The sequence below is a fragment of the Puma concolor genome, chromosome C1, assembly GCF_028749965.1.
Source record: "Puma concolor isolate L17-30 chromosome C1, mPumCon1.1.hap2, whole genome shotgun sequence".
Classification (NCBI taxonomy): Eukaryota; Metazoa; Chordata; class Mammalia; order Carnivora; family Felidae; genus Puma; species Puma concolor.
This window is the reverse complement of record NC_141674.1, coordinates 207805532-207827737: the sequence shown is the minus strand read 5'-3', so window position 1 is coordinate 207827737 and position 22206 is coordinate 207805532. Positions and strand designations below refer to the sequence as shown.

At 42.8% G+C, this 22206-nt stretch overlaps 1 protein-coding gene across 1 annotated transcript in view; it reads left to right on the top strand.

Moving 5' to 3' along the window:
• The first annotated feature begins 6869 nt into the window (after nucleotides 1–6869).
• Nucleotides 6870–22206, top strand: part of FARSB (phenylalanyl-tRNA synthetase subunit beta) — a 73057-nt gene continuing 57720 nt past the window's right edge. Inside the window, exons 1-5 of the mRNA XM_025912803.2 lie at nucleotides 6870–7021; nucleotides 13493–13548; nucleotides 16427–16581; nucleotides 18591–18660; nucleotides 19271–19386. Of these exons, the coding sequence (XP_025768588.1) occupies nucleotides 6964–7021; nucleotides 13493–13548; nucleotides 16427–16581; nucleotides 18591–18660; nucleotides 19271–19386 (455 nt within the window). The 5' untranslated portion in view covers nucleotides 6870–6963. The remainder of the gene's footprint in view (nucleotides 7022–13492; nucleotides 13549–16426; nucleotides 16582–18590; nucleotides 18661–19270; nucleotides 19387–22206) is intronic.

Here is a 22206-nt window from a genome sequence, read left to right as displayed (position 1 = left end):
GGACAAAGTGTGTCATAGTTTAGGTTGGGATTAGTTATTCGATCAACAAATATTTATCAACCACATTCTGTAGGCCTGGCATTGGGTATATGCGAGTGAATAAAACATACATAAAATTTTAAAAATTCAACAAAAATATATCAGACACCTCTGCTGTGGCAAGTCTTGATGAGATCATGTGGATAGAAATCAACACTGTCCTGCTTGGAGATCTGATTCCACCAACCAAGGATGGTTCCCCTTTCTAGTCCTCAACTCTAGTTAAGAAATGACAGTTCCGGGGCGCCTGGGTGGCGCAGTCGGTTGAGTGTCCGACTTCAACCAGGTCACGATCTCGCGGTCCGTGAGTTCGAGCCCCGCATCGGGCTCTGGGCTGATGGCTCAGAGCCTGGAGCCTGTTTCCGATTCTGTGTCTCCCTCTCTCTCTGCCCCTCCCCCGTTCATGCTCTGTCTCTCTCTGTCCCAAAAATAAATAAACGTTGAAAAAAAAAAAAAATTAAAAAAAAAAAAAAAAAAGAAATGACAGTTCCGATTGCCTCATAGGTTACAAAAGCCTACTCGTGGAAATGAATAACTTAAACATCACTTCCTTGTTCTATTTTTTTTTCCTGTGCATTTCATGACAGCTAATCTCTACTAACAGGAAGAGAATGATGTTTTTCTATAACACGACATTCTACCGTAACCTAAGTTAATATGTTCCTGTTTTTAAGTTGAAAAGGAAATAGTATTCTTCCTGGATTGAGAGTTCTCAGAGGGGATAGTTTAGGAGAAAGCTCACTTTCCCAGTTTTCATAAGGTGCATTCATCGTAAAGGTAAATATTCTCTCTCTCACTCTCTCTCGCTCTCTCTCTCTACACACCCATGAAACTCAAACATCCTGGTTACCATAATTCATTGGGAGTGACCAGATCTGGTTAAAGTTGATAGAAGGCCATCATTATGGTAGTTTCAGTCGAATGTTCTTCAGGAAGTTCTGTTTTTTAACACTCTTTTGAACTAAGTTAAGGAAATTTGTTATGGACCCTCTGTATTCTTATCGTCCTCTCAACTGATCTGAGCAATCTGCCCAGTGCTCTGGGCAGAGATGCAGGAGTCTTGCCCGAGATAGTGAGGCTCTATAGCCATCATGATTTCTCTTCTCATGACCCTCACCCACACTTTCTGTTTGCACTTAGCCTGGAAACCTATGAGGTTCCAGCAACCCAAGTGAGGGAGGAATGAGGAGAAAGAGACTGGAATGATCTGCTACCCACCTGGGGCCAGGGTCAGGTCCTGAAAGAGGCAGCCGGCAGGGTCCAAAAGCAATGTATTTGGAGTTGTGGCACAGCACAGCCCACGACTTCCAGTTCCAAGAAGGGCCAATCCAATGGATGGTCTTGCACTCACGTTTGTATCTTTCTAGTTGTTTATGGCTACTCGTATATGACCTGTTGATTATGCTGGCCTATTGTTATTACTTTTTTTCTTCAAACACACGCAATTGCCCCCGTCTTAGCTGCTATCATTGGTCCCCTGGATTACTGCAGCCTCTTACCTGACCTCCCTGCCTTGAGTTTTGCCCTCTGATCTAACACTCCTAATTCTGTGTACACAATGTACTCAAAGTGGTCTTTCCAGAAGACTTCATTGATCGTGTTATTTCTCTGCTTAAAGTCTTGGAGTTTCCTCTCATTGTTCTAAAGATAAAGTCCAAACTCTTTGATGTAGTTTTGGGCCCTGCATTATAGGGCATCTACTGACCTCTTGAGTCTCAGGTGTAACCCTCTACCGTTCATGCTTTAAGCCATCTGAACTTCATGCAGTTAAACAACCAAATTTCAGGAAGAGGAGGGAGACACCTGGGGCTTGAGAACAACCATTTAAATGCTTCTAGGTTTCTCTCCACTATCTGTTCTCTTGGTGTCAGTATCATTTTATCTCATCGCAGTTTATTTTCTCTGAGTGGTGGGAAACATGGCCATCAATGGCTCCAGACTCGTATCTTAGCTGCTTCCACCATTAAATAAAATGGACCTCCTCAGGTTCCCTGTGGTCCCAAGTCCAAGATCCAGGTAGGATCAGGTGCTTATCCCTGGTAGACTGGCATGAGATACAGGGTTCCGTTGCTTTAACATGGTGACACAAAGGTTTAACCTTGTGCTGTGAGAAATAAGGCATCCTAGGCAGATTCACCCAAGTTTCTTCAATCATAATGAGTTAGAAGAGAGAAATGAAGGAGTTTAGGTCAATTTAAGTATTTTGGGTCTGGTAACTTGGTGGATGGTGGTGACTTTGAAAAGGATAGGAAACACACGAAGGAAGAGTTTAGGGGTAAGGAGAAAGTTCCGTTTTTGAGTATGACATGCCAGCCTGTTGGCCACCCACGTGCAGATGTTCAGAAGTTGGTAAGAAACGTGCACAGAAGAGAGAGATGGGCTGGAGGTTAGAATGGGGGCCATCTGTGTTTAGGTAGTAGTGGAAATGAGACTGTTTGGGGAGAAGATCACCAGACATAACTCTGGAGGGAATCCTATACCGAAGAAAGGGAAAGGGGAGTGTGCGAGGTACAGGAGGCCATGAGAGTTAATATTTATCACATGCTAAACCCTACCATGAACTGCTGCTCTTAAAATTTGCATAACCATCCTATGATATGCCAATGATGGACACATTATTGTCACCTTCATTTTATAAGGAACGGAGGCTCATCAATAATCAGTACTTGGTTCAAGGTCTCAGTGAGCAGTAAATGCAAGGTTTGCATCTGTTATTATAGAACTCTCACCACTACAGTGTATTGTCTCTCACAGAGAGCTAGTAGAAAAATCCAGGGAGCTAAACAGAGGCATCTGGAGTCAGGAAAACTAAGAAAGGAGAATTTCTAGAATGAGGGGATGGTCAATAATATAAAGTGTCTATCAAGTTTATTTCTAAAATACAATTTAAGATGACCACTGGTTTGACAACTGGGAAGTCAGTGCCAATCAACTGCTAGACTCGGCAGGTCTAGCAGGCCTTCTTGGTTCTAGATAGATCCCTCGGTAGAAACCCAAGAAGAAAGATGGGCTTTGATCTTGTCCTAAAAGTTTCAGGGTAACCTACAAAGGGGTTAGTGTCCTGGAAATTTACAGGAAGGACATACAAGGTTTTAGCCAGAACAGAACCAGTTTGGGATGCACCACAATTAAAACAAGGCCCCTTATGGTAAATTGTATCATCTACAACCTGAGCTTACAGCGCTGTCTCATCCTACTGGAGGCATCAGCTTGAGTTTTAGTAAGCTTAATGCCAGGGCAAATTTATAGTCTCAGATCACTGGGCTGTTACCTTGAGTATAAACATCTAATATTCACAGGGTGCTTGGCAGGTTTCAAATTGTTTCCAAATACGTTGTCCTCACAGCCATCCGCTGAGGTTCTGTCTCCAATTTATGGGTGAGGAAACTGAGGCTGGGAATGGACAAATGTTTGTTTTGGGCATACCACTTGAAACTATCTGCTGTTGTAGTGTGAAATGTCATAGGCATAATACTGCATTTTTTTATTTTATTTTATTTTTAAAAAAATTTTTTTTTCAACGTTTATTTATTTTTGGGACAGAGAGAGACAGAGCATGAACGGGGGAGGGGCAGAGAGAGAGGGAGACACAGAATCAGAAACAGGCTCCAGGCTCTGAGCCATCAGCCCAGAGCCCGACGTGGGGCTCGAACTCACTGGACCGCGAGATCGTGACCTGGCTGAAGTCGGACGCTTAACCGACTGCGCCACCCAGGCGCCCCAATACTGCATTTTTAAGTGCGGGAAGGATTGCAGACCTCATAGCTTCTCTTTCTCAGTTGCTGCTCAACCCATAAGCCTGACAGGAAAGTGGCACAATCATTTCAGAAACTTTCACTGGGTGTTACACATTTTACAGGCAAAAACAATCATGCTTGCCCAGATCTACGCAGGCTCTCCTGTCACATAGCAATGGAAGAACTGGATTGTCTACACATGTCTGAGGAGGCAGAGGAACTGCACGTGACTGTGTTCTATAGGAACCTTGTAGTTTTTTCCCTCATAACAAAAATATACTTGCGAATTACAGTTCTGTTAAATACAAAGGGTACAGTGAAGGAAATAATCTTACCATCTAAAGACAACTACTGTTAAGAAAAAAATTAAGGGGGTAGCTCAGTGGGTTGAATTTCTGCTCAGGTCATGATCTCATAGTTGTGAGATCAAGCCCCGCATCGGAGTGTGGAGCCTGCTAGGGATTATTTCTCTCTGCCTCTTCCCCACTTGTGCCTGTGTGCGCGCTCTCTCTTTCTCAAAATAAGTAAACTTAAAAAAAAAAAAAGAATTATATTTGAGACTAAAGTGGAAAAAATAATAATGATCAAATGTCTTGTTTCCAGTTTGGGTTTTTTGGTTTTTGGGTTTTTTTTGTTGTTGTTGTTGTTGTTTTTTGTTTTTTGTTTTTTTTACAACGAACAATGTAACACTGAACATTTTTATTTGTTCACCTGGGGCACCTGGGTGAAAGTTTCTCAGAGAAATATTCCTGGGAGTTTAATGGCATTAGGGTATGCACCGGTTCTGCTCTTCTAAGTAAGGCCCTATTTTCCAAAGCTTATACTTCCAATTCTTGACAACATTTAGTTTGGTCAGACTTTTACATTTTTATCAGTCCGGTAGGGGTGAAAATGTATTTCCTTATGGGGCACCTGGGTGGCTCCGTTGGTTGTGTCCAACTCTTGATTTTGGCTCCAGTCATGATCTCACGGTATATGAGTTCAAGCCTTGCGTTGGGCTCTGGGCTGACAGCTGTGGAGCCTGCTTGGGATTCTGTGTGTCCCTCTCTCTCTGCCCCTCCCCCACGTGCTCACTTTCTGAAAATAAATAAAACATTACAAAATATTTCATTATAATTTGAACTTGTATTTCCCTAATTTCCAATGGAAGGAGGACTTTGTGTGTGTGTTTTGGCCAGCCCATCTTTTGTTTCTAGGAAATGCTGCGATCTCATTCTTGCTCTCCAGCTGGCTTTAAAATTAGACAAAAGAGGCACCTCCCTACAATTTGTGATATACACTCTCGTTTTCCAAGTGTCTTTCCTATCAGTCAGCTGAGCACCTGTCATGAACACTGGTGTTCTAGTTTTCTCTTTTCCGTTAGAATCCTCTAAACATTCAGTCCTAGCAAAGGTACAGAGGATGAAAAAGCAGGATGGACGCATTGGGGGATACAGGGAGATGAGAACAGAATTCCCCTGGTGGTTTGAGACAGACAGGAAACTGACTAGGATAGATGATAATGACAGCTGCCTCACTTCTAGGGCCCAGGACTTAAGCATGTTAATCATTTGTGAGCATTTCTGATCCTTAGGATAATTCTCTAAGGTGTATATTATCCCTGTTTCGTAGATAAGGAAAGTGAGGTTCAGAGGCAACAGAACACTTTGGGGTTCCCAGAGGAGAGCAGGTCAGCATGCAATAATTTATGAAGTCCTTTATTTGTTAATTGAGAGCTGAGTACCAATTTGGCAGAAGATTTTGTTGGGCATGATGTTTGCTATTGACCTCTGCCAATCGGTTATGTTGGGCACTGGGAAGGGATTGCCCGCAGTCATGGAGGGAAACTAATATAGTGAAAACTTGCTTGATGGTAGTCAGAGAGGCCTAAGTTCCACTCCCTACTGCCCCCCACCTGAATGGCTTTGGAGGCCTCACTCACTAAATACTAGAAAGGATAAAGGCAGGTCTCCCTCATGAAAACGCCTCAGCTCTGCCTTGAGAGGTGACTGACTCCATTTGTGCCTCAGTCTCACCATCTGTAAAATGGGAATAATGGGTGCCTATGTTTGTATATTAGTTTCCTGTAACAAGTAACCATGAACTTGGTGGGTTAAAACAACAAATTTATTCTCTCCCAGTTGGAAGCCAGAAGTCCAAAATCAGTTTCACTTGGCCAAAATCAAAGTGTCTGTAGACCCTCCAGGCCTGCTCCAGAGGTAAGGGAGAGTCCATCATTGTTTCTGGTGGCTGCTGGCATTCCTTGACTCGTGGCTGCATCATCACAATCTCTGCCCTCACGGTTATACTGCCGGCCCCTCTGCTGTTTCTGTCAAATGTCCTTGTGCCTCCGTCTTCAAATGATGCATGTGATTGCATTTAGGTCCCATTCTGATAATCCAGGATAATCTCTCCATCCCCAAATCCTTAATTTGCAAATACTTTCCAGATGAGGTGACATTTACAGGGGCCAAGAGTTAGGACCTGATATCTTTGGGGGCCTCTATTCAGCCTATTACATTTAGGGTTGTCATAAAGAGGAAATCCGCTACTGATGGCAGAGGACTGAGCACAGTATCCGCCAGCAGACAGCACTGCCTAACCATCAGTTTGTCTCCTTTTCTAAAAATGTCTCTAAGACCCTGTGTCTTAAAGGGCTGCTGCAAGGCTCAAACCTAGAGTACAAGGGAGACTGTACGTAAGCGCGAAGACTGAAGCCCAAACTGCGGCCGGACGGTTTCTCCAGATCCCACAGCTCAGATTTGCACATTTTTCTCCGTAGGCTGTCAGAGACCCCTCCCGCTCATCCTCTCACCTCCCCCGGGAGAGGATGCTCCACCTCCAGGCCCCGCCCCCGACGTGCCTCCCCCTTGTGCCCCTCCCACTAGTTTGGCGTCCTCCGCCCATAGTGGGTTGGAGGCGTGAGGGCCTTTGCAATCTGCCTATTCTACTGCCTATCAAATCGTAGCACGTTGTCGCCAATGTTGTCTCCTTTCTCAGCCTGCACGTTATTCATACCACGCATATGGATTTAAGGAGTTTAACTGTCGCAATTTACGTGCCTCCAGATGAAAAACGAGGCAGAAGCTGTTGGGAGCCGACTGGCAATATTGAAGGGAGCCCGTACAAGAGGGAGCCGGGTCCTACGTGCCTCGCGCGCTGAGCCCCGGCCGGTTCACCGCGCAGGCGCAGTAGATCCCGACTCGCCATGCCGACTGTCAGCGTGAAGCGGGATTTGCTCTTCCGAGCCCTGGGTCGGACCTACAGTAAGTGCCGGCGCCGTGGCCTGGCTTTGTGCCTCTGCTCCGAGGCTGGGACCCCCCCCCCTTCAAAAGGGCTTCGTGGGAACGTTCACGCTGTCCGGCAGGTTTTGGCCTCGGGTGGTCCGGGTAGAGACGGGGATGTCTGGCGGTCGAAGCGGCCGGGCTGGGCTGAAATAGCCTCTCCCAGCCTGCCTTGCCAGGGCTGGTGTTGCATCATTCGCACGTGCCAAGCTGGCCATGTCATTCGTTCAGCAGTCTCACATGGAGCATCTGTTGCGTGCTTCGTGTCAGGGGATAGAATAGGAATGAAGCTCTGGGTTGCATCCCGAGTGCAGCTAGTTGAGCGCGACAAGAAGAGCTCTGTAGGAACTCCATTTATGAGGGATTAGGGGGTAGAAGCTTGAACAGGAAGTGGTGGCATTCTATCTTACTTTATTGATGTTTCCTGAGCACCTGTTAGGTGCCAGGCGCTGTTCCTGGCGCTTTGGGAATACAGCGGTGCGCATGACACGTAAGGCCGCCGTTCACGTTTTGATGACGGAGGCAGACAATAATTAACCAGCACACTAATGAACTGATTCTGGATTATGTTAAAGGCTATCGGGGAAACAAAAATACTGTGCTAAGAACAACGTTAGATAGGATAGTAACACCTGAGACCTGAATGACGACGAGGAGTCTTTACCGGGCGGGCTCAGTCTTCATGCTACACTTGGTGTCTTTTTTAGTTCTGAAAACATCCCCATTTAGAAAAGGGAGGAAACAGTGCAAATTATCAGCGGCCATATGGTTGTAGCGGTTGAAATGATAGCTGTCTCTCCCCAACATTATCAGCTTATATAAGGGCTGTGGCAACTGATTTGTGAGAACTATTTTCGGATTTTAAGGTTCAGTATAACAGAGACCTAGTCGGTGTAACAGGTACTGCTGCCTAGAATGTTACCACGAAGATAGCTTTTAAAATGTTTCTAAAGTCGCAATTTTAGATACCACATATTCTTCAAGTATTATTCTTTGTCGGGTTCTGCCGTAAGTCCCTGAAAATAGAGGTAATACTTTTTGACTTCTGAATTCAGCTCTAATTCCCTACACTGTTTTATTTTACAATGTGCTTATTTATATTTCTTCACCCGTTCTTCTAAACCATGTTCTTACTAATGGTATATGCCTGAATTATACACGGTGGTATGGGGCAAATATTTGTTTAAGACATCTGTGATCAGTTACCACCCAAGTATCCATTTCTGAGAAAGTAAAAAATGACCTAGGTTTTTAAAATGGTGAGATTTGTAATCTATTTACCTCTATCTGATTTCATAGATTCTCTAGCGACCTCTCCCATGTTTTTCTTATTGAAAGTGATCAGGCAAGCTTGATTTCAACTCCCCCCCCCCCCCCCCATAAGTATCCATCAGCTAATGACTCAAATTTCAGTCAGAGGGGTGCCCGGGTGGCTCGGTTGAGTGTCCAACTCTTGATTTTGGCTCAGTTTATGAGCTCGCAGGCCATGAGTTCGAGCCTTGCATCAGGGCTCCATGCTGACAGCGGAGAGCCTGCTTGGGATTCTCTCTCTACCCCCATCTCCTGTCCCTCCCCTGTGCATGCATGTGCTCTCGCACACTCTCTCTCTGAAAATAAGTTAAAAATAAATGAACTTAAAATTTCAGTCATGAAGGTTGATGTTACTGAGGTGTACTTAAGGCAGGTTAGAAATACCAGTTTATATTTCCTGTATTTTTTCTTGAAACTTAGTTGGGTTGAGTTCAAAGTTGGAAAAGCATGTTTAGCAAAGCATCTAGTTTGCAAGTTAGAATGGGTCCATCTTGTTTCTTACCCTCTTTTTTTTTTATTAGTCTTCCTCACTTTTTATTCTCAGATATTCAGTCTTTTGTATGCACATTCTATTTTTTTTCAGTCCTTCCAAGTTTTGCTTTTTGTCCTAAATTCCATTGTTTCTCCCTGTCACTGCCTTCACCATCTCTTTGCTTACCAAGGAGATTTCTCAAGCTGCTTTTGTTCTGGTCCTTTTCCTTCTCTGGGGCCGTTTTATCTCCTTAGTCTACCTTTTTTAATCACTTTTCTGCTCAGGTGTGTTCCTTTTGCCACAGTTAACATTTTCTTCTTAACTGATTTATTATCACTGTTTGGTTCTGCTCCTGCTCTGCCTTGGTGTGACTGCTGACGGGACTGTCAGAGCCACCTGTATATGTCCTACAAACCTCTAAGGGGTAGTCACTTAGATGTGTCGTTTTGTTAGAATTATGAATCACAATTTTGTTCTTGTTTCGAAGCACGTGAAATACAGCGGATAGGAATAAAACAAATTGTATAATGAGGCATTGAAAGATGCAGTGTTTTAACGGTTCTAAACTAAATGGTTACTGATCAAATTGTTTTCTATTGCTGCATAATAAATTACCCCCCACATTAGCAGCTTAAGATGGTTGTGTGTTTTATGGTTTCTGAGGGTCCAGGAGTGAGGAGTGGCTCAGTTGGGTGGTTCTGGCTCTGGATGTCTCATTATGTTGTCCTAAGGGTGCCAGGTCTGTAGTCCTTTCTCCAGGCCTAACTGGGGTTGGAGAATCTAATTCCAAGTTCACTCAAGTGGTTGTTGGCAGGCCTCTGTTCTTTGCACATGTTTGGCCAGAGACTTCAGTGCCTCTCGCTAGGACTGCTTGCAATATGGTGGCTTGTTTGTCCCAGAGCGAGAGGTCCCAAGAGAGCAGGTAATTGAGTGTTCAAGGTGATAGAAGCACATGTCAGAAGTGACATGCCATCCCTTCTCATATTCTTTAGGTCACACAGACCATTTCACAGTGTGGAAGGTGACTACACAAGGGTATGAATACCAGGAGGCGGGTAGTTTTGGAGGCTGACTGCCAGTCTGCCCTCTGCCCCCTCCCCTCACAGTGATTCATGCTCCTCCCCCATACAAAACGTACTCACCCCTTCCCAAGGATTCCAGAAGTGTTATCCCATTACAGCAGCATCTCAAAATCCAGAATCTCCTCTAAATCACGGCCTGGTGTGGATGAGGCTCTTCAGGTGTAGTTTCTTAAGTACAGCTGCTTGAATATAGTTTCTCTTGGTCTCAGAGACTAAAGAGATGATCTGCCCAACCGACAACTAACATCCAGCGGGGAGACAGGCATAGGAGGACCGCTATACACATTCCTCGTCAAAGGGGAACATGGGAGACACATTCTGAAATTGAACTGGCACGTGTTCGACTCTCTTGATGAGGTCTCAAGGCCTAGGATCCTTCTCCATGGCTTTCAGCCCTGCCCTCTGGGCTCTTGGCTGCGCTCTCTGTGAGTGATCCTTATTTTTATGGGGGAAAGAAAGCACGTGTCTTACATCTGATTAGTTCTCTCTACTACTTGCCAATAGCCTTTTGGCGGTTCAGAGACTTCATTTTGTCCTCTCTCTGTCCCTTTCAGCTCAAGCTTGTAATGTTTCTGCCTATATATTTCTTTTAAAAACTTTGTGGGTCTTCAGTGAGTTTTGCTAGTTTCCATTTCATTAGTGAGAAGCCATCGCACTCACAAATTTCTGAAATAAGGTGTTTTGTACCTTGGATTTGTACTGATACAGGGCCCTTGATTAAGCTCAGTTGTGTGACCGAACTTGTGAGGCACACCCTTAATTGATAGTGCCTTTTCTCTGAATGAATAGTACCTTTGATCTTTTTGAGTCTTAAGAGTTTACAGTCATATCCTTGATTTCATCTTTGGACCATGCTTTCCTGGCAATGCTCTGGATTTACTGTTTGCTCAGAAGTCATTTCTTTATTTTAGTACCATTTTACACCTTAGGAGACTGTGAATTTTTAAAACTGTCAAGTCCAGGCTCCTTTTTAATGGCCTTTACTTTGTCTCTTCTCTCATAAACAGCAAGAAAAAAAAACCAAGCGACACCTACAGCACTGGTTGGGAATCTTAGTTACATCACCTAGTTGAGTAGGTACATTTTCTACAGTCTGCATAACCGGGTAATAGCATTGCTAAACTTTTGTCTTTACATAAAAAGGATTCCCCTTTGCCAGTTTCTAGTAACACTGCCTCAAGTTCCTCCATATGCTCACCTGTATCCTATTAAAGACTATGAGGCTTCTTGTTACAGGCACTTGAGGTTTTGATTTACACTTTCCTCAAAGCCTACCTCCTGGTTCCAAAACCATATTCCCACGTTTTCCCCGTTTTGTTTTGGCATCACTCCACTTCCAGGGACTGAAGTCTGTATTCTCTATTGCTGCATAACGAATTACCTCAGTATGCAGTACTGTAAAACAAGTGGTGGTTATTTCCCAGTTGTGTGTGTGTGTGCATGTATGTGTGTGTTTAATTTTAGTTAACATGCAGTGCAATAGTGATTCATCACTTAACATACAACACCCATTGCTCATCACAAGTGTCTTCCTTAGTACCCATCACCGGTCTAGCCCATCTCCCTATTTCACAGTTTTTTGAGAGAGGGATGGAGGAGTGGCTTAGCTGGGGGGTTCTAGCTCTGGGTCTCTGACCAGGTTGCCGGCAAGATGTCAGCTGGGCCTGCAGTCGTCTCCATCCAGGCTTGGCTGCCTGAAGAGTATGCTCCCGGGATCACTCATGTGATTGCTTCAGACCTCAGTCTACACAAGGGCGTGAATACCAGGAGGTAGAGATCACTGGGGACATCTGTTGTTCTTCGCCCCAGTTAACGGTATCCACACGGGAGACCTGGGGATCCTAGACTCTTCCTGCTCTCCCCTCCCGCCTCCCATCTGGTCACTGAGCCGTGCAGATCCTGCTTCTTTGACCTTTCCCACATTCTTCCTTCCTCATACCCACTGCCACTCCTTTAGTCAGGCCTTCACTGTGCCTCACTTGTACTGTTAGGGAAACCTCCCTGCTCCAATCCATCCACCACCTTGCTGCCATCCTTTAAAGTGCAGATCTGATCCTGCTTTTGCCCAGCGCAAAATCCTTCCGTGTAACCCCCACCGCCTACAGGCAGGACAGAGCAAGTCCCTTGGCATGTTGTGAGTTCTTTTACTTGTTGCGTCCAGTTTCTTCCTGACCGGAACCTTAGGCTTCCTCCATATTGAACTTTTCCAAATTTGCCATGCTCTTGTCCCACTCCTCACGGTCTCTGCCTAATGAACTCATCCTTTCTGTGAAGCCTTAGCTGACTTTAAGTGGATAAGGACCTTTTTCGTGCCACCTCCGTACCTTGCACTTAACTATATTTACGCATCTGATTTCTTTATAGAGGAGTCAGTAGTAGGAATTGTTTTATTTTTGTAGCCTTGGCACCTGGTATAGCCACCTGCCATGTAGTAGGTTCTTGTAAATGTTGAACTGAAGTTCATTGTCAAGATCAGAATCTTCAGACCAGCTTTTCACTAGAATATACTGGTAATGACGGTTTGTGTTCAATTTTTGATAACAAGAAAGTCCCTCAAAATGCTGTATGAGGTAGTAGAGTGAAGTAGAATGTAACTAAGGAAGAAAACCGTTAATTGTTGCAGACCTAGTACGTTTTAGGGTGCTGTGGCAGGTCTGTTACCTGCATAATAACGTTGAAAATTTTCCCAGAGTTCCTGCTATAAATATAAGTCAGGAAGTGCCAGTTCTTAGAACCAGGAAGTGGAGTCGTCAAACTCTGGCCCGGCTAGCCGGGCCGCAAGGCCTCAGGATTTTAAAGGATAGGACTTACGTGACATTATCCCATTGTGTTGGATCTGTGTTTCGGAGCCCACTTTACATTTGATCCCTACCCAAACTTCCCAGTGCAGGTAACCTAATTCTCTAGTTGATATTAAATGAATCAGCCCTTAAATAGTCATTTGTTTTTAATATTTTTTTTTGTCACTTTTGGTTTTTTTTTTTAATTTTTTTTTTCAACGTTTATTTATTTTTTTGGGGACAGAGAGAGACAGAGCATGAACAGGGGAGGGGCAGAGAGGGAGACACAGAATCGGAAACAGGCTCCAGGCTCTGAGCCATCAGCCCAGAGCCTGACGCGGGGCTCGAACTCACGGACCGTGAGATCGTGACCTGGCTGAAGTCGGACGCTTAACCGACTGCGTCACCCAGGCGCCCCTCACTTTTGTTTGTTTTTTTTTTTTTTTTTTTTTAATTTTTTTTTTCAATGTTTATTTATTTTTGGGACAGAGAGAGACAGAGTATGAACGGGGGAGGGGCAGAGAGAGAGGGAGACACAGAATCGGAAACAGGCTCCAGGCTCCGAGCCATCAGCCCAGAGCCTGACGCGGGGCTCGAACTCACGGACCGCGAGATCGTGACCTGGCTGAAGTCGGACGCTTAACCGACTGCGCCACCCAGGCGCCCCTCACTTTTGGTTTTAAAATGGTGCTGATGCCTGATATTTCATGTGCTTGGTGTAAGGCAGTTTTAAAAGAAAATGCAGTTTATATACTACTCCCATTTAAGCTGAACAAATTAAAATTAGCAATCTCCTTTTTTTTTCCAGCTGACGAAGAATTTGATGAACTGTGTTTTGAATTTGGTCTGGAACTTGATGAAATTGTATGTATTGAATATTTTTTCAATAGTTTGTGTATAAGCGCATTTTGCAGAGGCCTACTGTATTTTGTTACCTTACGGTTAGACTGACATGGAATATTTGTGGGCTATGGTGATTGCTGTGTTCTTGGTGTTAAGGGGCTAAGCTTCAGTTCTAAGAGAGTCTGTTGCTTTCTTTAAAATCTCAGAGAGGGTTTCCATGTTACGTTGTCACCTAAAGTTATTGGGCTAATGCTGGGGAGACAGACCATCTCGAGTAACCCCAGAATGAGGGTGTGCTCCTTTGCAGTGTGGTGCCTTTTTATAAATTATGGAAAGAGGCCTGGGGAGCGATGGAAACGTTACTTTAGCCAGAGTTCATGTCTCACTGGCCTGTGGTTCCCCCTACTTCTCTTCCTCTGCCCTAACCGTACCTTCCTCTCTTCCTGTGTAACCAATATTAATTCATTCCTCACTCGTTACTGTATACATTGGCCTTGTAAAATGATCTTCTGTTTTTTGAAGGGCTGCCTGTAAAAATCATTATGAAGCATATCCCTAGTCTTTCAATTATTAAATAATTATTAAATTAGTATAATAAAATATTAATAAAAACATCAAATATTACTATAATATTAAAATATTGAAAATTAGATAACATATTTGCAAAATATATTACTCATGATCATGTAATAGACATTGTATTTATAACTAAAATGATTTAATATTTCTCTTGTAGTTAGTGTTATTTTTTCTTACACCTTTTATCTTCTTGATCTCTGCAGTGTTACAACACTGTGAGGCTAAATCTTTAGGCTGACATAATGTAAATTGATTTGCCTTGTTTTTTCTGCTGCTTTAACTGATGTTACAGGAAACCTTTGTTTTGTTAATGAGCATCTCTTTGCTTGAAGTTGACTGAGATTTTTCTGTTAAATTGCTGTGATAATTACACTTGGCTTATGTTTGAGGCTGTGTGATATCTAAGCATTGGACTGGATATCAGAGAATCTGAGTAATAGGTTAAGCTCCCACATTCACTAGCTGGGTAACCACTGACAATTAAATTACATCGCTTCTCTGGGCCTTCTTCTCATGTGTGAAATAAGGGCTGGACTATACGATTGATGTAGACCCCTTCCAGCTCTGAAATTTCTGTGGTCTTTGATTTCAGTAAGATTTTTATTAGCCCTCACAGACCCAGTCTTCACATACAGTCCTAGCATGATCTGAGATCCTGAAATGAAAGATTTAAGCTGGTGTCTTTTTTGCAAAGGGGGTAGGCCTTTTTTCTGTAATTCAGAGGTCTTCATTTCTCTGCTTCCCACATTTTCTCCCCTTTTTCATAAGGGTCCTTTCTGAAATGCCACATCTCCTATGATGGGGGAGATAAGAACGCAACATGAAAGGAGGCAGAGGGAGGAGGAAGAATTAGAATTTAAACAGAGCTCGATCAAAGGGGGTCAATGAAATTGCTGTTTATTTTTTAAATTGAAGTATAATTATCATGCAGTATCTTATTTCAGGTGTACACCATAGTAATTCTTATCTTTCTTGACAGTGGTTTATCTTTAAGAATATCTGTTACCGGGGCACCTGGGTGGCTCAGTCAGTTAATCGTCTGACTTGATTTCAGCTCAGGTCATGATCTCACGGTTCGTGAGTTCAAGCCCCACATCAGGCTCCATGCTATCTATCCGTGAGGAGCCTGCTTAGGATTCTCTCTCTCTCTCTGTCTCTCTCTTTCTCCATCTCTCTCTCTCTCTGCCCCTCTCCCACTTGCTCTCTCAAAATAAATAAACTTAAAAAAAATTTAAATCTGTTATTATCTGCTGTAATGTGGCATTTGAGATATTCTAAGCTTTTGGCCACTGTATTAAAATTATTTTAGTGGTATTTCTTCTCTCTTCTCTCTCTTGGTTGCCTTATTCTTGCTGCTCCATACCTTTTCTGTCATTAGATTGCTTCCCGTTGTGTCTGTAATCTCTTCTCATTTGTACCACAGCTTCTCATCGCTTCATACTTTTTTGTTTTTGTTTTTTATTTTTTTGAAAATATTTTTATTTATTTTTGAGACAGAAAGAGACAGAGTGTGAGCAGGGGAGGGGCAGAGAGAGAGGGAGACACAGATTCTGAAGGAGGCTCCAGGCTCTGAGCTGCCAGCACAGAGCCCAACGCGGGGCTTGAACTCACAAACTGTGATCATGACCTGAGCCGAAGGTCGGATGCTCAACCGACTGAGCCACCCAGGTGCCCCTGTTTGTTTTTTTTTTTTTTTTTTTTTTTTTTTAATATTACTCTCATTCACATGGGTGCCTACTGGATTTAGCTTTGAGAGTCATTATAAGCCCTATTTCTTTTACTTGGTGAATCATCTTGACTTTGCCTCTTTGGCACTTTTCGTTGTTGTTGCCCTCTGTACTTGGTGATGGTGTATTTTCTTTTAAATCCAGGGTGGGCAAACTTTTTTTGTAAAGGGCCAGATAGTAGCCTTGTAGGTGGTGTAGTCTCTGTCACAACTCAGCTGTTGCAGTACGTAAGTCACAATAGGTGAGATGTAAACAGATGGTCCTGGTGATGTTCCATTAAAACTTTATTTACAAAAACAGGTGGCAGGCATGATAATGGCCAGTGGGCCATAGTTTGCTGACCCTTGCTTCAGATGAATTAGTGCTGTTCTGAATGACTGAGGATGCTAGATGTCAGAACTCAGCAAAAATTGGAGTATTTTCTGGTGCTGTGATTATAACACTTAATACTTTTATTTTTGTTGCAAATATAATAAACACATTTTACTGCCGAAAAGAACATGTATAATGTCTTTACTACTTTATAGCACTGATTACTGCTTTTTCAGAAGAGTTAACATTTATTTCACTTTATTTTTGGGGGCTTGTTTTAGACTTCTGAGAAAGAAATCATAAGTAAGGAACAAGGTAATGAAAAGGCGGAGGGAGCCTCTGATGTTGTTCTTTACAAAATTGATGTCCCTGCCAATAGATATGATCTTCTTTGTTTGGAAGGATTGGTTCGAGGACTTCAAGTATTCAAAGAAAGGTAAGAAAATGTTTAGTAAATACTTTGCTAAGTTAGGTTTCGTTTGCCTGTCATTATCAGCAACCCTGTTTAAGTCTTCAGAAAAAGAGTTGTGGGACAGGTACACAGCATTGGGGCTGCATAGAGAGAGGCTTGGAGAGGAAGATTCATGCAGATTATAGCCATCTGAAAATTTGCATATTGAGTCCTAGCCTTTTATTTTGGGAACATATTTAAAACTGGAGTGGTTAATGATTTTATGGTTTCTTAAAATTTTTAGTGGGTTCATGTGAATTTCCTCAGTAATTCAGTTGAAGTAGACGTTGGGAGGAAAGTAGAGGTGTCAAACCTTGATACGCTGTTTGCTTAAGAACTCTAAGAAGACTCAGGAGGGGAGCTTCCTAACTGGAAAACTGAAAGTCTTGTGATGGCTGTCTGACTGTGGGCAAGTTAATTGGCCTCTCTGATTTTAGTCTCCTAGTTTAGGATGGATATTTTTAAGTCCCCTTCCAACTACTCATGTAATGAATACAGAAAGTAATGAATATACAAAGTGAAAAAGAGGTGAAACAGTAACAGCTATCAAAAATAATTATTTTTGGTTTTGATTACGTATGTATTATTTGGTTAGCTGCAAAAGAATAAGAGCCTCTGGCCGGTGGGCTAGATTCTACAACTGTGAGGTTTCAGATGACTGATGGGTGTGGGTGAAAGGGTGATGATGAGGCATTTGGTTTAGATGGTTAAAATTTGGAGGGTGACTCCATTCATTCTCTGCATGACAGATCCTCTTATTTTAGGATCAGGGATGATCCCTTAGAGTGCATTTTCCAAATCTGCTTGATTAGAATTTTCTACTCTTAGCAGGCACCTCATATGATACTTACGATCAGACAAAATTAGGAGAGTGACTTGCTGCTCAGAGTGTGGTCTGTGGACCAGCGTACTCTCTCTCACCTGAGAGTTGTCAGAACTGCAGAATCTCAGCCTGTCCTCAAGACCTGTTGAATCACTCTGTGGTTTAACAAATTCCCCACTTGACTATAAGTGCGTTAAGGTTTGAGAAGTACTGATTAAAACAGTAGTCCCCAATCTCTTATAAGAATTACCTGGACTGTGCCTTCAAAATATACCATTTACCAGGCCTTTCCTTGAATATCCTGATTCAGTACATCCAGATGGAACCAGGCAATCTGTATTTTTTTTAAAGTTTGTTTATTTTGGCAGAGCTATAGTGTGTGCAAGTGAGCACAAGCGGGGAAGGGGCAGAGAGAGAGAGAGAGAGAGAGAGAGAGAGAACGAACTCCAAGCAGGCTCCCTGCTGTCAGTGTGGAGCCTGATATGGGGCTTGAACTCATGAACCATGAGATCATGACCTGAGCTGAAACCCAGAGTTGGATGCTCAACCGACAGAGCCACCTAGGCTCCCCAGGCAATTTTTTTTTTAAACATTTTGTTTTCAATGTTTGTTTATTCTTGAGAGAGAGAATGTGTGGAGGAGGGTCAGAGAGGAAAACAGAGGATCCGAAGTGGGAGAGGTGCTGACAGCAGACAGCCTGATGCGGGGCTCAGACTCACGGACTGTGAGATCACGACCTGAGCCCAGGTCAGACGGTTAACTGACTGAGCCACCCAGGGGCCCCAGCAATCTGTATTTTTAATAAACCCTATTTTTCCTAGAGGTTTCAGAATCTCGTGGTTGGAATAAAGCTTAAAGGTTATTGAATCTAGTCCTTCAGCTGATGTAAATGCCTCCCTTCCCTCCCCCCCCCATGGTTGCTTAGTGTTTTCTAGCCTCTGCTGATCCTGCATTAGTAGGGCTCCCCTATATCTAGGGCATCCTATACCATTTTTGGACCACTTTAAATGTTAGAAAGTTTGCTTTTTGTTTTGATATTCAGCCTAAATTTGATTTTCTTTAACTTCAGCCAGTTTTCCTAGATCTATTCATTTTATATACTTTTACACAGACTACAGCTGATGAAATGGTTTGGTGAAAAATGGGCAAGTTTGTTTTAATTGCCTTTTAGGATAAAGGCTCCAGTGTATAAACGGGTAACACCTAATGGAGAAATCCAGAAATTGATCATCACAGAGGAGGTAATAAAGATAAATTCTTATTTTCCTTCTTAAAAAATTTCCTTGGTGTGTATATTTATTAGGTGGGGAGGAAAATGAAACAAAGCTGACCCTCTGCCAAATATAATTTTCTTTGATCATTTGCTAAAAATGGACGTATATTTAGCCTCTAGCTCTTAAAAACTGTCAGTTTGTTCCCTTTCATTTCTCAGTAACAGCAAAGCATCAGTTTTCCTGAATAATTTTGGAAAATAACACCCATGTGTTTATTTAAAGTACTTTGAGATATAATTGTTTAAGTTGTGATACATTAATAAAATTTACAGAAACTTTGAGGGGACATCACCTTGGTAAAAACATCAACTATGAGAAAACTACTTAAAAACACTAATTTTTTCTCAGTTATTTAGTAAATTTTCAGAAATTTTGCTGACATGTAAATTCCATGAGAATGATGACTTTGTCTCTTGTCACCACTCTATCTTGGATTGAATGAATATATGAATATACATGTTATATGTGTTTGCGAATTTGTGATAGTATCGAGAGTGCAGCTAACTTTGTTTTACAAGACGTTATTACAAAGAAAGGCCCTAGTCTGGACTCTATCTAACGGCCTGATGCACTGCAGACAGCAAGAATACGCCCTTATGCTGTGGCTGCGGTTCTCCGGAATATCAAGTTCACTAAAGATCGATACGACAGCTTCATTGAACTTCAGGAGAAACTACATCAGAACATTTGCAGGTTTGTCGTTGCATCTTCTGTCCTCCTTACCTTCCTCTGTCCCTTCCCCCCTCTTTTTCCTTTTTACCCTTTCCTCTCTCTCTCTCTCTCTCTACCCCCCCTTCCCTCCCTCCTTCCTTTCTTCTGCAGATTTTTTCAAAGCGTTTCTAAATTAATCTGTGAGTAACAAGTTTAAATTTGCTTAGCTAAATTGCAATCAGTTTAAATTTTACCAGACAGCTATTTGTTACTGCTTATAAACAGTGCATAGATGGAGAAACAAGAGCTCTGTTGGGAAAACTATATGGAGAAGAAATATCTAGTCCTAGAGATTTCCTTGGTTTTTATGTTTGTGTTATTGTCGTTTGGTTCAAATTCTTAGTAGTGCATTATACTACTAAATGTTAAATGGTGGTAATTTGAAGTATGACCTGTCATTATTTTAAAATGGAAAAATTTTGGCTTGATGTCTCTTCTTGAGTATAATTATAAATTTGACAGATGAAACTTGAGACTTCTAAGTAACTGAATTTTCTTACTTATTGGACATTACTATTCATCATTTCCCATATGCTCCTTTAGCGCAGTGATCTTCAAACCTGTATAATTCCTGAACTCCTAAAGGTCAAGGAGGGTAACAGTGGGAGTCTTTGAACTAACTTCAGCATTTAAAAAAATCCTAATGGAGGGGCGCCTGGGTGGCGCAGTCGGTTAAGCGTCCGACTTCAGCCAGGTCACGATCTCGCGGTCCGTGAGTTCGAGCCCCACGTCGGGCTCTGGGCTGATGGCTCAGAGCCTGGAGCCTGTTTCCGATTCTGTGTCTCCCTCTCTCTCTGCCCCTCGCCCGTTCATGCTCTGTCTCTCTCTGTCCCAAAAATAAATAAACGTTGAAAAAAAAAAAATCCTAATGGAAGTAAATGATATATTTACGGATAAAATCAAGCTTTAGCTAACATAGCAAGGTTTTTTTGTATTGGTTCTGAAATATATCAGCATATCTCATGCTGATCAAAAGGTATGATTAACAGTTACAGGTGTCTTGAATAAAAATAGAAAAGTTTATTAATTGCGGTAATCGCAGTTTGGTAAACTGGAGACTAGAAGAGGCTTTTGTGTAAGTGATGGGAAGGGGTGGAGGGGACCCTGGATGTTTTCTCCTGGGATGAAGTGTTTTAAAAATAAAACATCAGTAGGTCTCTATTTCCAGAAACATCTTTGTTTATGTGGTAAAAGAAACTTTTTCAGTTTCTCAATATTCCCAGTTCTGCTGTAAAAATAGTCTGTGTGTTAGCTTGTTAATGTCATTATTAAGCAAAACAGTAAGAATTTAAATATCTCAAATGAACAAAACAAAAGATTTCTGATCAGCATAGGTATAGCTAGTAAGTGGTTGAGCCCGATTATATGTTCTGGACATACTTTATTTGAAGAATCTATTTTTAACTAAATTGGAAGGCATTTCCTCACTTAATTCAGCTTTAACCTCTGTTTATGTGGTATTTCTGGGAATCCTGAGCTTTTTCTACCGGGAGAAATAAACTACATCCTGATACTCTGGTGTGCCAGTGTCCTTACCTGTCAGTAAATCTTAATTAACCTCCTGCATGGGCTTTGGAAACTTTTTTTCAAGAAATACACTCATTTCATTTACATTATCAAATGTATTGGCATAAAGTGGTTCACGATGTTTTCTTAGAGAGAGAGAGAGTGTGTGTGGAGGAGGGGCAGACGGGGGAGAGAGAACATACCAAGCCGAGTTGGGGCTTGATCTGAGGTGGGGCTGATCTCACGAATAAGGAGATCATGACCTGAGGGGAAATCCAGAGTAGCTTAACCCACTGAGCCTCCCAGGTGCCCCTCTTAATGTCTGTAGTGATACCACCTTTTCATTCCTGTCTGTTCCCTTGCTCACTGTGGCTGGAGGATCGATCGTATTGATCTAAAAAACCCAGCTTTTGGTTTTATTGACTTTTCCCCTCTTTGATTAGGTTCTGTGTAGGGCAAACTGCTAATCTGGAGGCAAGACCTTTCTGTCTACCTGATCCCTTCCCACAGGAAACAGGTTTTCGGTCTGCACGGACACTGTTCTTCCGATAGTTCTTTCTCTGTCCTCGAGTAACTTCCTCACGGGTGTGCGCTGATCAGTACTCAGCGGAACCCTTGAGGGGGTTCCTCTGCAGATGTGCAGGATTCTGATAGCCCTGTCCACTTCAGTACTGTTTCCGGTCAACTCCAGCAGTCTTGGTCTCCCCAGACTCCCCGTTACGTCTCTTCAACTCAGGAGTCTGCTGATCTCCAACCCTGTCCCCCTTCCCTGCCTTACAGCGTGGAAACCCCTCGAGGCAGTAAGCCGGGCAGTCATGGGGCTCCCTTCATTGATTTGCTGTCTGTCAGGGATTGCCTTCACTGCCTCGTGTCCAGGGCCACCCATGAAACAGTTTCCTGTATTTTCCCCTTTTGTGGTTTCAGGCAAGAGTGTAAATCTAGTCTGTTACTCCGTCTTGGCCGGAAGTGTCCAGTGAATTTTTACCTTTTTCATCTCTAGAATCCATTTGGTTTCCTAAACAAACAAAACTTTTTTTTTTTTAATTTTTGAGAGAGAAACAGTGTACACACAGGGGAGGTGCGGAGAGAGAGGGAGACAGAATCCAAAGCAGGCCCTAGGCTCCGAGCTAACAGCAGAGCCCTAAGTGGGGCTCTGACTCACTGACCAGGGGATCATGATCCGAGCTGAAGTCAGATGCTCAACCCACTGAGCCACCCAGGTGCCCCCTCTTGGCTGCTTCTTAAGTGTTTCTTTTTTTTTTTGTTTACTTTTTATTTTTTTGCTGTTATTTCCTT